A 16,382-nucleotide genomic window follows, 5' to 3' on the forward strand; every position below is an offset into this window, starting at 1 on the left:
AAGGGTTTTCCGACTTTTATTTAAAAATCGGATGTAACGACAATCCGTTATAGCGAGTGAAATTTTCGCTTTTATGGATTCTCGCTATAACGGACTTATATTGTAGGAATAAGGCAGGAGAAAGACTACTGGATTTGTGCAAAAGAAATGGGGTGATAATTGAGAAGTCGTGGTTCAAAAAGAAAGCCATAAGATAATGTAGAATAGCAGTGACTGGTCTAGGAAATCCATTGTAGATTACATGATCTACGACTGGGAAATGAAGAGGAATGATATAGATGTCAGGGTAATACCATCAGAGACCCTAGGTAGTGACCTCAGACTACTGGTGATGAAACTGAGAACTGACGGAAAGGAAGAAAACAGAAAAGCAAGAAAGGCTTATCAAAATATGGAAACTGAATGGAAAAGAAACCTAGGAAGAATACGAGGAAAAAGTAACATTGAACGCACCAACAGATACAAAAAACAGGAGAGGAGGAATGGGAGAGGTTCAAGAGGACACTAGTAAAAACAGCAGAGGAAGTTTGTGGGAGAACTAGTGCCAGGAAAAGATGCAAGGAAATCCCATGGTGGAACAACAGTCAAAGCGGCGGTTAGGGAGGAGAATAAAGCTTTCAGAGTGTGGTTTCAACAGAGAACAACGGAGGCAAGACAAGAATATAAGACGAAAAAGGAAGAAGCTAAAAAGGTTGTAATCGAGAAGAAAAAATGGATGGAAAAGTGAACAAACATGATGGAAGAGGATAGAAAGGAAATTAAAAAAAAGTGCTGTATTCAATGGTCAAGAGTAAGAAGAAAGGCAAGAGGGAAGATGTTATAATAGACAAAAATGGAAATGAAGTGCAGGAAACGGAATGTAGGAGGAGTATTTTGAAGATTTACTAAACCCAGAAGGATGCACAGAGGAGGAAAGTAGAAGCAGGGAGGAAGTAAGAAATATGGAAGAATAAAGACTTAACATGGGAAGAAGTGGAGTATTGAGATGGTGATAACAGCAGGGAAACAGTGGCTTTATCGGCTGTTGAAAGTAGTATGGAAGGAAAGGAAGCCCCCTGAAGATTGGAAGAAGGGGGTAATCATACCCATTTTCAAGAAGGGGAATAGAAAAGAGTTTAAGAACTATAGGGGAGTCACATTGATATGCCACTGTGCAAAGGTGTTTGAGAAGATTCTGGAGAATAGAATCAGAAAGAGGGTGGAAGAAAAGAGAAGAGCAGTATGCTTTCAGATCAGGAAGGTCCACGGTAGACCTTATATTTGCAGTAAGGCAGCTATTGTACAAGAGCGTCATTATGAATGGGGTAAGGATCTTGTGATGTGAAGTGCTCTGTCACCTTTGCTCTTCATAGTAACAGTGGACGAGATAATGACAAAAGTGGCAAGGAGAAAAGGAAGAGGATATCCAGGAACTGTTAGATGCTTGGGTAGATGATGTGGAACAATATGGAATGAAATTTAATGCCCAAAAGAGCGATGTAGTGATCACAACTAGAAAGGAGAGACCTACGAGAGGGATAATGCTTGGAGGGAAACAGCTTATGAAGGTAGAGAGTTTCATGTACTTGGGAAGTATCATAGAGGAAAGTGGTAGAAATGAAGGAAATAATCGTGTGGAAGACAAGCAGAAGCATTCCTGAAAAGTGTCAGAAGCCTGGTTTGGAGCAAGGATCCCTCAGAGAAACAAAAGGGTGATATACAGCATACCTATTCTGACGTATGTAGCTGAGACTAGGATAATGAGGCAGAGAGCCGTGAATAGAATACAGGCAAGTGAAATGAAATTTCTGAGAAGCAGGATAGGAGTGACAAGATGGGAAATAAGGTTCGAGATATAGTAAAAGAAGAGCCACTACAGAGTAGGATAGAGGCATCTAGAGTTAGATGGTATGGACACATGAAGAGAATGACAGAGGAAAGGATACCGAGGAGAATGCACGAAATGCAGATAACAGGTAAACAGCCAAGAGGAAGACCAAGAGAGGCTTATGTTCCAAGCCAACAGCTGGAAACTGCAGATGATGATGATGATGATGATGATGATGTGACTTCAAACGTTCTTATAGAGTTCACATAGTAGAGTTCGGTAACATCTTCCATATACACTAATGACCAGTTATGCCTAATTATGAAACTTTGAGTGTTAATAAAATACTGCCTATTTCTATTAACTGAGACATCTGGACAAGTGTTCATTAGTGTATATGGAAGGTGTTACTGCAACTAGAATACATGAACTCTATAAGAATGTTTTAACAGTCACATATCTTTTAATTTAAGCGTTTTGACCATTACACGTGCCTGTTTTAACATTGTACTGAAGGTGACCCAATCAGTTGAATTATTTAGATATGAGAAATGTGAATTTTAAATTTGCATTATGCTATTGTGTATTGATTAGGAGGATAGCTTTAACAATAAATTGTCTTTGAAACATGCAAGTTTTAAAATAAGGTTTACACAGGGTTTAAAAAAAGAACATGTTTTTGATTAACTTCCATTTCACAATTTGTGATTACTGTTCATAGTATGGAATTTTTTTTTGTTATATTTGTGTATTGTGGGAAATAACTTGAATTGGTAACTGTGTAGTGTATTTTATATTGGTTGGTGCTTCCTTGATACATGCCTAAGTTAGTGTTTTTATTTGTTTCAGGATTTGGAAAGTAAGGATATGGTCGAAGAGTTGCGCCCTGAAGTTGTATCTCAGACGGCTAAGGCAGAACCACCCCAGTGCCTATCTTTGGCGTGGTCTACCGACGGACAGACCTTGTTTGCTGGCTATTCTGATAACCTCATCAGAGTATGGCAGGTGTCTGTATCAGCTCGATAAAACATACGAGAGGTTCATCACCTTTTTTTATGATTTTTAGAAAATCAAGGTGAAAACCAGTGTTTTAACAATGTTTTAATAAACTGCCTCTTATATGTGGGATATAAAAAGAAGACTTTGATTTCCCCCCAGAACCTTCTCCAAGTTCCCATGACCATTTTATAAAGCAGGGATGTGCGCGATTCTGCAGAGGGTGTAATGAGGACAGTGTGGCATCAAGTGGTGGAGCATATAACTCCTATTGAATGCAGTAAAACTTCTGTTAACTGGAATAAAGGGGGTTGGCCCCATTTAAAAAAGTACTCATTTTTAGGATTAAAATTTAAGAGACTGACTCTTAAGTTAGGGTTACCTGAAAGTGTGTATTTTGAAAAATCGGTTCAATAATGAATGCAGTGCATGTAGTACAGTATTACCAAGTCGAAATGTTCATTTAAAAAAATTTTTTTTTCAGCAAAAGTCTGAAATTTTCTTGTATTTTGTTTACATCTTTTTGTAACAGCAGTGTAGCCATCACTTAAACGGAACACATTTGCTGGTGACGACTGTCTGAAGCGGACCGAAGTCAGATGCTGGCATGTGGCCTCTGGAGAGGTCTGATGCAAGTCGTTCAGTTTGACGCCCTGTAGGCGACATGTACATCTATGATGTGGCTCTATCAGAGTTGAATTCTGTTGCTGAAGATGGCACAAACATCCACCCCCCAGCCGGAGGAATTAACCAGTGAAGGTTAAAATCTTTGACCTGGCCAGGAATCTAATGAGACCCCTTGATCCACAGGCCAGCATGCTAACCATTTAGAATCAAACCAAATGCAAAGGTAGGTTAGTAGGTTTCAAAGGAATAGAAAAACTCTTGCCTCGTAGTGTTAAGTTCTCAGTTTTGCCTTGGCACACATTCCTCAGACTTCTTAGCAAAAACTGCTCTCCAGAACTTTTATTATTCCCTTAAATTTTGCTCATAGGTAACTGAAAATAAGTTATGAGCAAGTCATACAATTTTGTTTCAGAAAACACACTTTTATATTTCTTTTTACAACTGCTTAAAGCGATATTCGGTTAACATAGGTTTTACTACATGGTGATTTAAAATTTTGTGACTGACTTAGTGTTCCTTCTTTTGTAAATAGACTTGTTTAATTTTATATCATTGAATGTTTGCGTATTGAACACTTTCTACTTCAACCAACCCTGTATGTACATTTTTTGTTTATAGTATTATTTAAACACTGTATATTTACGCTTAGAGAATATTATTTTATTTTTTAATAAATCTACCAAAAATCTAAGACTATTGTTCATGTTGGTAGGTTTTTGAAGTTGTGAATCTCCTTCATGTGCTACAGTAATACTTCTTCCATTGTGTTTCTTCAAATTTCAGGACTTTTTTCCTGCTGATGTGTTTGTATCCTGGCCTATGTTATTACTCAAGGCCTGGAAATGAGAGCCAATACGTGGGAAGAGACAAACTGGTAGTTTGCTTTATGCCACTAGGATTGCAGTTTAGCCCACTAGTTGTCTGTTGACTGCATTACGTCCAACTCTCATACACTTTCCACGTCTTTAGCATTACTTACCCGTTATTCTCCAGTTCAGCCTGAACAATACCGGTATACGGCTCGTTCTTTGCTGAAATTCACGTCACTTTAAGGATTTTTTCAAGTTTCAGAAAGCACTTCACATCAATATTCTTTTAACAGGGTCATAGTAACTTAACATTTCATTATCGTGAGTGAATCTTTTCTTCAGCTGTCAACCTACCCTTTGCAAGTGATGCGACACCGGTCTCTCTGTTCACGTTTCCAGTGTTCATGGATTAAGTTCTAAAATATTCATATCTCTCACTAAGCGGACAGTGATTTGAGTGCAATACACCAATTTTGATTGTTGTTTGAATGTATTTGAGCTTTTTTGTGAAAGCTCAAATTTGTTCAAGTAAGAAATTAGCTTTCAAATCCCCACGACCCGCTTCACTCCTGAGCTTTAATAGAGTATTTCAACTAAGTTTTTTTTTTTTACGTCGCACTGACACAGATAGGTCTTAATGGCGACGATGGGACAAGAAAAGAGTAGGAAGGAAGCGGCCATGGCCTTCATTAAGGTACAGCCCCAGCATATTTGCCTGGAGGGCTGCCGACAGTGGGGTTCAAACACACTATCTCCCGGATGCAAGCTTACAGCTACACCGCCATCCCACCCGGTAACATAGTTTCTCCTGACATTGCAGTGTCCGATTTTCCTGTGTACTGCATTTTTTTCTTATTTTTGCTGAGTTGATTGTGGAGCATTGCGTTCCTACTCTTAATGCGTGGTTGATTATTGTTTTGCTCAACTAGTTCAGGACAGTCTTCCGTAATATTTACATTGCTGCAGATTTTACTGCATATGCTCTTTTGCACACATTTCTATTTACTTGCACTTCTTTATGATTGGGGTAGTCCTCAAAAATCATTGGAAAGACATTCCCTTTGTAGTACTTTTACTGTAATCAGAATCTTTGAAATGCTTTGCCAGAAGTTGTAGAAGACTAGGTGTCCACAAAAACCCTGCTTTTCCCCACACGTGAAACAGCTAGAAACGATTTTCACTCAATGTAATCGTTCAGTGGAAATTATTTTGTGAAAGGAAAGTACATTGCCTTTAACTTGCAGAGATTTACAATAAGACTACAGTACACTTTAATAAACACAAGTAATAACACGGCTATTTACATATGAATTTCTCTACAAATAACAGAGCACGTGACCATGTAGTTCAGGTCACAACTATCAGCTCGTATTCGGGTCCAAACCCACTGTCGGCAGCCCTGAAGATGTTTTTCCGTAGTTTCCCATTTTCACCAGGGAAATTTTGGGACTGACTGTACCTTAGGGCCACGGTCGCTTCTTTCCTACTCCTAGCCCTTTCCCATCCCAGCGTTGTAGTAAGACCTGTGTCGGTACAAAGCCAATTGCAGGGGTGGGGGGAAGAAAACCTCTACAAATAACGCGTAACAATTTATGCCACATTTACAAAAGTTCACTTGTAAAACCTTTTCTCGTTGCGTCTTCTTCCCAAAGAACACTTAAGTCTTCTGTCAAACAGCAGTCCAATGCCCTTAACTAAGGTTTATCTATAATAGGACGCTTCACTAGTCAGTTTTAAACATACCCCAGCTTTCTTTACCATCAAGTATGGAACCACAATATACGTGGTACGTAATGCAAATGATATGATTAAGGACGCCAAGAAGTGAACCTAGCGGCAAAATGCGGAACGAGATTGAACAATCACTTTCATTGTTCGTGCCTCATTTCCAAGCCTTGTCTTATAATGTAGACCACGGTTTGTACGGTGCTGCTCTAGCCAAATATGCAATATTTATAGAGGAAATGGCCCTCAGTTAAGATGAATTTGAAAATGTAGCTCTTTCTTTAAAGTTTATGAAAGCTTTCCATTTAATTCTGTGGTGCTCTTAAGAGCATAACTCAGGATAAATGAGAATTGTTAGGTGATTTTGCAAAAAAGCGATAACAGTTCCCTAGTTTTTCCTACAATTCGCTTTACATTGCACAGACACAGGTAGGTCCAAAGAGGATAGAATTGAATAGAGATGAAACTCGATGAATTTCAGTACCAAGCCACTTGGTGCTAGTAGTTAGTCTCTCATCAGAGATAGCGCCACAGTGTGCATTTTATGCACTATCTTGCCGGTATTATCAACAGAAAGCGACATCCGGTGCAGTGACGCACATCTGGGTAAGCTTACAGCTCCTCCCCCCCTCCTTTCCACTACCCCTCGCCACCCCCTCTCCCACCGGCGATAATAATGCAGTTCTACTACTTCCACGCCCAATACATTGTAATTCATATATTTTTATTTCCAAGTACTTACTATGTTGTAAATAATGATCTGATACCCCTAGTTCGTATGGCATACTATGTTAGAACATAACCACACACCTCAAAGCAGCTTTAACTTCAAATGAATGATTTGACACATTAACATAAAGCTGATATAACAAATAAGAAATCCCTTCGAAAGCAAGAGAGCAGAGCACACCATATGCAAGAGAATGGGGTATCACACCAATATCCAAGTACAGTAGAACCTCGATAATTCGAAATCGGTTAATTCAAAACCCCACGTAATACGAAGAAGCTCTCGTTCCCGGAAACATGAGATACAGTTTTGCATGTTATTTAAATTGTTTAATTCGAAATATGGATAATTCGAAGTACATTGTCGGCCCCATTACCGAAATTCAGACTTTTAATTCGAAACTGCCTTAGTAGGCCTATGTTACAGAGTAATTTCAACTCGAAGTTTATCCGCGTCATAATAAAACGCGTGTTCCGGAACGTGGAGGGGTAGCTTTCCTCACTTACACTCACTTCGCTGAGTCTACAGTGCGCTTCATGATTGCCAAGTTGAATAAAATCGGAATTCTTTGGTATTCAACCTTTTAAGGAACGCCGTAATATCACGTAACAGGCAGTGTGCGGGAAAACAGAATGCGCGAACACTGGCGATGCCGACAGTTGACGAAAAAAGCATGGCTCATATAATAAATTCGTAGGCACCGTACAATACTGTCATTGCCGATGAAACTGCATTGCTTTATTTTAATGTGAGCCCAAACGGTCTTATGGTTTTAAAGGAGAAAGTGCCAGCGGGAGAATGGTACAAGGGTCGGGGATGGGGGTCATTGTAGTGCGTTGCAATGGCAATGCACATGGAAGCGAGAAACTTTATCTCCTCGTCATAGAAAAGTTCGATAAGCTACAATGTTTAAAGGGCGTCGGGCACTTTCCATCCCAGTACAAAGCATCTAAAAATGTAAACAGTACTGATATCCAAAAAATAATGCATTTGCACAGGGTAACCGGCATAATTTATCCTCGTCTTTGAATTGTGTGATTTTTTTTCTTTCGTTGCGTGAGGTTATGTTCGTCAGTGATTTATCCAAGCGCATTATTTGAACATTGTAAATGTACCTTGTTGGATACATTTCTGAAATAGTGTTTTCCATGGCATTTGAGAGGTTTAAACTGTGAATCAAGGTTAATTGCATGCAGTAATAGGTCTGAATAGATAGTAACGCCGCAAGGGTTGGCATTTCTGAAATTCATGTTGGCGGTTAATTCGAAGTTTGAGTTTTGCGTCCCAGTGACTTCGAATTAACGCGGTGTTACTGTAGTTAGTTGCAAAGTGCAAGAGTCATTGGGCCTGTTTCATAAAGTTACAAGTAATTTTTCATACAAGTTGTTGAAAAAAAGTAATTCCTGTTTCATAAAAGCACTTGTAGGTACAAGTGTATTTATACAAGCTACAAGACTTGTCAACAAGTCAAAATTCGTGTTGTATTTCATTAAGATACTTGTAGAAAATACCATTTTGCTTACAAGTTCTTTTAGACATGTAAGGTTGAATAAAAGTCTGTGTAATTTGTTGTTAAGTACTCGGTAATCAATTATTTTTCGAGCTTTGTGTTATTTTTTGTGGAAATGTATTTGTTATATAGTAGCAACAATAGTGATGAAGAAATAAAAGGCAATGGACTAAGACGTAAAAGAACTTTCAGAAGTAGGGTTAACATGGCTTTCACAAGCTATGAATACAATGAAATATTCAGAATGAGTTCAGTAAAACTGGAGTCACTTCTACAATATGTAGGTAATCAACTTCAGTATGCAACTAACGGATACTGTGCTCTATCCCCAAAATAATATTTACTTACAGCATTACACTGGTTAGGAAATGGAGGGCAATATCATGAAGTAGGTGATATGCATAGTGTATCAAAGTCTATTGTGTGCATAGCACTTCATTCAGTTGTGAATGCAGGAAATATTGTCAAGTTTCCTCTCAGTTAACTGACCAGAGGAAACTGGTCACATAGTTCGAGAGTTCCATGCTATTGCTCATATGCCTCAAGTATGTGAATGTATTGATGGAACTCGAATAAACATTGATGCTCCTGTGGTAGTATATGAGAGCGACTTTGATAGGCATGGGAACCATTCCATAAATTACATGGTAGTGTGTGGACCAAATCTTAAGTTTTACTATGCAATTACTAACTGGCCTGCAATTGTGCTTACCTAAAATATCAAGTGAAATAATGTCTTATAAAGGTAAAGTAAAACATATAGAGTGGACGCCGTCTATTGTAATCACGGATAATGTTATCAACCGTATTTACTATATAAATACTTTCATAAAGTCCCGTACGGACAAATACTACAGCATTGAAAATCTTCCGTTTATTATGATCATGAATTCGGTTTATGTCATCACATTTGTTTTCAAGGATTTCATTGTCAAGTATGCAAGCAGAGTGCATACAAAGAAAACGCTCGCAAACTTTAAAAACACGTTTTTACACTGCCTGTCTTCAAGGCCACTTTCGCATCTCAGTTTTTGTGGCAGGTGTACGGTAGAAAACCGTTCAATGTAGGTGTTAACCCTCCCACATACACTTTCTCTTTTGTTTCTTCCCGTACAGTAGTTTAGCCAAGGATCACTCACTCGAGTCTTACTAAAGCTTTCCCACTTTGAAGTTCTTAGCGTTGTAGTGCAGTGATAGTAGTGTGAAAAAGCAAATGTAAAGAATTAGCCATTAAATAGAAACTTTCAATTATAGAACATTATGACAATTTGCCTGTAATGAGTAAACGCAATGCTGCTGTGGAGTTACGAATTTTGAACCTCTTCTGTGCAAGCTGTTGAAAAATCGAGACAATATTCTGAAGGCAGCAAAAGAAAACAAAATCTTCAACTCTAAGTGAAATCGTTGTGGAAAAAGATGGTTAAGTTGAATCAGCTCTAAAACTTTGATTTTCAAATGTTTGTGAAAACGACGCTCGTGTTGACTGTCCTCTGATGTGGCAAAAGGCCGAAGAACTAGCAAAAAAGATTGGGAAAAAATAATTTTGTGGCAACGGAAGGATGGTTTCACCGTTGGTAGAAACGAGAAAATATAGTAAACAAACGAACGCATAGTGAGCAGAAAGACGCAAGTGTGTGTATAATGCTGATGAGACTGCACTGTACTATCGCGCCGTGCCTGAACACGCTTGTACAGAAATGAAAGTGCTAAAGGTGGTAAAACCTCCAAGGAACGAGTAACAGTTTTATGATGTGAGAGTATGTCTGGTGAAAAGAAAAGACGTAGTGATTGGGAAAAGTGAGAACCCACGTTGTTTTAAAGGCATCAGTAAGTTTCCAGTGTGCTATCATTCCAACTCGATGCACGAATGACTGCCCTGATTTTTAAAAGAATGGCTGTTGAAGTGGGATAATAGGCTGGACCATAAAATAATTGTGAATCAAGAACATCAATGTAATTTTCTTACCGGCAAATTTGACTTCGTTAATTCAACCATGCGATCGAGGAATCATTCGCACCATGAAAGTGTATTATCGCCATGGAATGCGCACAAGAATCTTAGAGAACATAGACACTTAAAGCTAGTACCAAATCCCTTGCCGAAACAACCAGCCTTCTCGATGCCCTACATTTTCTAGCCATGTAATGGGATAATGTCTCAGCACATACAATTAGAAACTCTTTCCGTCGTGGGGGATTTTTAAGAGTTACCAGAAGTAAAGGAGAATGTTGAACTTTGTCCAATAAATAATCAAATCAGTCAATACTGACCTGCATTTAGGGCAGTCGTCCTGGTGGCAGATTCCCTATCTGTTGTTTTCCTTATCTTTTCTTAAATGATTTCAGAGAAATTGGAAATTTATTGAACATCTCCCTTGTTAAGTTATTCCAATCTCTAACTCCCCTTCCTATAAATGAATATTTGCCCCAATTTGTCCTCTTGAATTTCAACTTTATCTTCATATTGTGATCTTTCCTACTTTTAAAGACGCCACTCAAACTTATTCGTCCACTAATGTCATTCCACGCCATCTCTCCGCTGACAGCTCAGAACATACCACTTAGTCAAGCAGCTCATCTTCTTTCTCCCAATTCTTCCCAGCCCAAACTTTGCAACATTTTCGTAACACTACTCTTTTGTCTCAAGTATTATTACAATATTATAAGTCCACCTGTTCAATACAATACAATATGATCCACTATTTCATATGGTCAAATATTTTTTTATACATAATACATAAAAGTCCAAGGTACATGTTTCACCCTCCTTACGGGCATCATCAGCCTATATCAATCTTAAAAATAATACATATACTTATAAATTATAGGTTAAAATGTTGAAAATGATTTCGTAAAACATTACACAATAACATCTAAAATAACGATAATGCACCAAAGTATGTTAAAAGAGAGTGAATTAACAGTTTTGAAGATTAAAACGTGATTAAACATGACATTTTGAGAGTTTAAAACTAAAATGGATCCATATTTTATAATATTAAGACTGTGATGGCCTTGAGTATAAACACAATCATCAAAAGGGGATGTTTCATCAATTCCCAAGTTGAATCCAAGGTGGTAAAATCACTGTCAGTTATTGAAAACGGAAGAATGTAATAAACAAGTTAAAATGTATAAGTTTGGGATATCTGAAAGTCGAGAAGAAAATGGAACTTCTGTAGAGGCGTTGCTTATGATAAAACGTATGTCAAAGCTAGCGGAGTTCGGAAATTATGTGGGAGTCGAATGGATCTAACAGATAGTCAAGTTGATGTGATAATTCTGTTGAAACATTTGTTGGAAGAAATGCTAGCGTTGCTGTAACAACCTGACGTACTTAATACGCTCCGTACGAAAAATCCTGAACATTTCTTCCAACAAATGTTTCAACGGAATTATCACATCAACTTGACTATCTGTTAGATCCATTCGACTCCCACATAATTTCCGAACTCCGCTAGCTTTGACATGCGTTTCATCATAAGCAACGCCTCTACAGAAGTTCCATTTTCTTCTTGACTTTCAGATATCCCAAACTTATACATTTTAACTTGTTTATTACATTCTTCCGTTTTCAATAACTGACAGTGATTTTACCACCTTGGATTCAACTTGGGAATTGATGAAACATCCCCTTTTGATGATTGTGTTTATACTCAAGGCCATCACAGTCTTAATATTATAAAATATGGATCCATTTTAGTTTTAAACTCTCAAAATGTCATGTTTAATCACGTTTTAATCTTCAAAACTGTTAATTCACTCTCTTTTAACATACTTTGGTGCATTATCGTTATTTTAGATGTTGTTGTGTAATGTTTTACGAAATTATTTTTCAACATTTTAACCTATAATTTATAAGTATATGTATTATTTTTAAGATTGATATAGGCTGATGATGCCCGTAAGGAGGGTGAAACATGTACCTTTGACTTTTATGTATTATGTATAAAAAAATATTTGACCATATGAAATAGTGAATCATATTGTATTGTATTGAACAGGTGGACTTATAATATTGTAATAATACTTGAGACATACGTCAACTTCAATACGGAACCAAAATGAGAATAGTTACTTGTAACACTACTCTTTTGTCGGAAATCACCCAGAACAAATAGAGCTGCTTTTCTTTGACAAAAGAGTGAGTGAATGGGTGGCTCTGTTTCTAGAAAATAGAACTCGGAGAATTAGAGTAGGTGAAGCTTTATCTGTCCCTGTAATAATTAAGAGGGGAATTCCTCAAGGCAGTATTATTGGACCTTTGTGTTCTTTTATGTGTCAATGATATGTGTAAAGAAGTGAAATCAGAGATAAGGTTTTTGGCAGATGATGTTATTCTGTACAGAGTAATAAATAAGTTACAAGATTGTTAGCAACTGCAAAATGACCTCGATAATGTTGCGAGATGGACAGCAGGCAATGGTATGTTGATAAACGGGGATAAAAGTCATGTTATGAGTTTCACAAATAGGAAAAGTCCTCTCAGTTTTAATTACTGTGTTGATGGGGTGAAAGTTCCTTTTGGGGATCATTGTAAGTATCTAGGTGTTAATATAAGAAAAGATCTTCATTGGGGTAATCACATAAATATGATTGTAAATAAAGGGTACAGATCTCTGCACATGGTTATGAGGGTATATAGGGGTTGTAGTAAGGATGTAAAGGAGAGAGCATATTTGTCACTGGTGAGACCCCAACTAGAGTATGGTTTCAGTGTATGGGACCCTCGGCAGGATTATTTGATTCAGGAACTGGAAAAAATCCAAAGAAAAGCAGCTCGATTTGTTCTGGGCGATTTCTGACAAAAGAGTAGTGTTACAAAAATGTTGCGAAATTTGGGCTGGGAAGACTTGGGAGAAAGGAGACGAGCTTCATGTTCCGAGCTCTCAATGGAGAGATGGCGTAGGAGGACATCGGTACCGTTACACGAGTAAGTTTGAGTGCCGTCTTTAAAAGTAGGAAAGATCACAATATGAAGATAAAGTTGGAATTCAAGAGGACTAACTGGGGCAAATATTCGTTTCCGCTCATTTTACAGTCTAATAAAGAAAACTATTATACGTTTCGTTGCGTGTGTCGGTGTAATATACAGTGGAATCTTGATATATCGAATCACCTCAGGAGATATTTTATTTCGAGATATAGAGAATACTGTTTTTGAGCATGTATAGCACATGATTGAATCATAATGTATGTACAGGCTTTTACTGAATACTTTTTTTTGCTAGTTGCTTTATGTCGCACCGACACAGATAGGTCTTATGGCGACGATGGGACAGGAGAGGGCTAGGAGTGTGAAGAAAGCGTCCGTGGCCTTAGTTAAGGTACAGCCCCAGCATTTGCCTGGTGTGAAAATGGGAAACCACGGAAAACCATCTTCAGGGCTGCCGACAGTGGGGTTCGAACCACTATCTCCCGAATACTGGATACCGGCCGCACTTAAGCGACTGCAGCGACCAAGCTCGGTAATACATTATTTTTAATAGTACTTAAAAATATACGAAGAAACTCTATTTTATAGCATACTTTAATTATAGCATTTAATATAGTAACTTTTTAGAAGAAAGGATACAGTAGTGAAGCAAGAATCATAGCTCCGTTAACACCTTTAAAAATCCGTTAGCCTCTTCTGTTTGTTGCGGTTAACCTTTCCTCCCTTCACGTTGAAACTTCTCGTCAATACTATGCAGCCGAGTTTCGTAAACGGAGCTTGTCATCCGCGACTTCTGGGCTTGCTTTTGTACGTGACTGGTAATTGATTGACACGCGAGAGACAGCGAGGCTTGGCTGATTTTCTGATCACTAGAATGTCGAGTTTTTCTGTTCCTATCATATTAGTTCCCCGCTTCAGTGTAACCGTTTCTTTACTTAACTGTTCCTCAAAAACCACAAATGCTGTATGGCACAGTAATGTTAATGTTGCACAAAATTCGAGTTACAGAGTGGTTTTTTGCTTCAAGAAATCGAGAAATTCGTGTAACCGAATTTCGAGAGAAATAATACATGTGAAGAATGGGACAAACGGCCGGAACATTTAAGTTACTTCGAGATACTGGAAATTCGATTACTGGAGGCTCGAGGTTCGACTGTATTATTCTTATTTATGTGTCATAAATGAGGGTGATTAGGTACATTTTTCTTGTAACCATTTTTGATTTTTAGTTGAGATTTCAAATTTAATGGTCAATTCACATTGTAGCTGTAGGTATGTATGTCTTTAATCCTGTCCTTTTTCACTTAGACTGTGGCACAATATATGTGATGAAATCCAATATTTCAAAAATCTTCCTACTTTTGATTTCTAAAAGTTGGCAGCTATGCAGAGATAAGGCAATATTATGAACATTCCTCCACACTGTAACTTTGTCTTCTTTCGTGAGTGAAGTATAGAAAGCTCCAAACAAAATTGATTTCGCTTCCCTGATTGTATTCAGGATTAAAATTTTGTTTGTTACTTGTTGCTGTTTAGAATTAGGCTACTCATGTTTGACTCCACTGGGCTATCTCACAGAAATCAGCTGATTTGTAAGACTTGTAGTGAAATGTACCAACCTTACAACTGTAGATATTTCGTGTATGAAACAAAAATTTCCTACAAGTGTAGGAACATCCACTTGTAACTACAACTTGTAGACTTGTAGCTTTATGAAACAGGCCCTTTGTCGTTTGTGTGTTAGCGTGCTGGTGAGTAGAGAAATGTAACGTCACGCCAGAGGACTAGCGGGGAGAGAATTATTCTGCATTGCAGAGTTATTGACACCAGGCAGACATTCATAGAAGTGTGGTTCAGCATGATAAGTCTTCTATTTTAAAGTAAATTAAAACTAATTTACACACAATTAAATGTTTTGTTCATACAGTACCTACGTTTTACAATGGGTGGTATGAATAAACATGAGTATTTAGGTACTCTACTTTTCTGAGCATACTCTCTTTGCAAGAAAAAGTTATTGAGTACTATATACTCGTGCGTGATGTAGTCAAGTATAAACTCTTGTTTGTGGTATGAATAAGAACATGCATTTTCAGATTGATTACTCGGTTTTGAGTAGGGCTGATAGCTGTCTCAGGTGGGAGCATTTACTGATTCATTGCTCTTCAGGAGTTACGAGATTAAATAAATGGCTGAGTTTATTTACAACTAGCTGATGTACCTGTGCTTCGCTACAGAATTCTCAGAAAGACTGTCTTTGTGGTTTTCCCAACTGAAGTCAACATAGGTCATTACAATGTTGTCAGTAGGAATGATGCAATTAAAAGCAATGTTATATAAGATACTTCATCAAATGAAAAGCTGCTGCACATTTTCTCACTTTTAATGAACAGTACTATGCTCATAAAGATGTTGATTCCCATTGGGAACGTGAAATATTTGTTTCGAATGAGTAATTTATAATACCAATATAGATGGTCCGTTATTGGACATTATAAATTTTCCAGCTAACTCATTCCTGGTTGCCAGCGTTTCGCCCGAGTGTGCTACGTTGGGCTCATCAGTTGGTAAATAATACACCCACCAAGACGCATGGCTAGTGCATACTGTGGAGGCTTTTTTTTTTCTTCAATGTTTTCATTCCCCACCCTGAAGGGATGGGGTGGGCCACCTAGAGGGTTACGCCCTCTCTCTGGCCAAGAGAGGTGACGGGGTTGGGTAGAATTGTTAGACGAAAGAGTCGGGTAAAGAATGTGAAGAAAATGGGAGATGTGAAGAATCGGTGTCGTGGCTAAGGGAGGTGAAGACTAATGCGCTTTATTGTGAGCTATGAATAATACAGTGAAGAAATTAAGGCGATTCACAATACATGAGTAGATATGACAGCGATGCTAAAAAGGGAAGGGGTAAACAAGGTGAGAGGGAAATAGTTGAAGTGCTAGGGTATGATAGAAGGAAGAGAAGTTAACAAGGGAAGTGAGGAGAAGGCGAAGGATGTCAAAAGAGGGTGGTGGTGAAAAGTAACTAGGTATGGGTGGGGGTGGATAAGGGTGAAAGGGTGGGCTAGATGGTTGGGGGTGTGAGGCAGGCCAGGGACTGCAAAGAGGTGTGGGGTGACGAGGTGAAGTTTGGGGAGGTGAATGAGATGGTTCGATTCAATGCTGGCGGCCGTTGAGGTGTATTCCGGTAGTGATGAGTCGTGCGGCGTCTTCAGCAGTTCGAAGGTGTAGTTGGACGAGATG

The 16,382-nt window shown here is 38.2% G+C and overlaps 1 protein-coding gene across 1 annotated transcript in view; it reads left to right on the forward strand.

The window, feature by feature from the left end:
* LOC136858779 (small ribosomal subunit protein RACK1) overlaps positions 1 to 4,121 on the forward strand; it is a 35,550-nt gene extending 31,429 nt beyond the window's left edge. The window contains exon 7 of the mRNA XM_067138572.2: positions 2,657 to 4,121. Within this exon, the coding sequence (XP_066994673.1) occupies positions 2,657 to 2,833 (177 nt within the window). The 3' untranslated portion in view covers positions 2,834 to 4,121. The remainder of the gene's footprint in view (positions 1 to 2,656) is intronic.
* Positions 4,122 to 16,382: the final 12,261 nt, after the last annotated feature.

The sequence above is a fragment of the Anabrus simplex genome, chromosome 1 (assembly GCF_040414725.1).
Source record: "Anabrus simplex isolate iqAnaSimp1 chromosome 1, ASM4041472v1, whole genome shotgun sequence".
In the NCBI taxonomy this organism is placed as follows: Eukaryota; Metazoa; Arthropoda; class Insecta; order Orthoptera; family Tettigoniidae; genus Anabrus; species Anabrus simplex.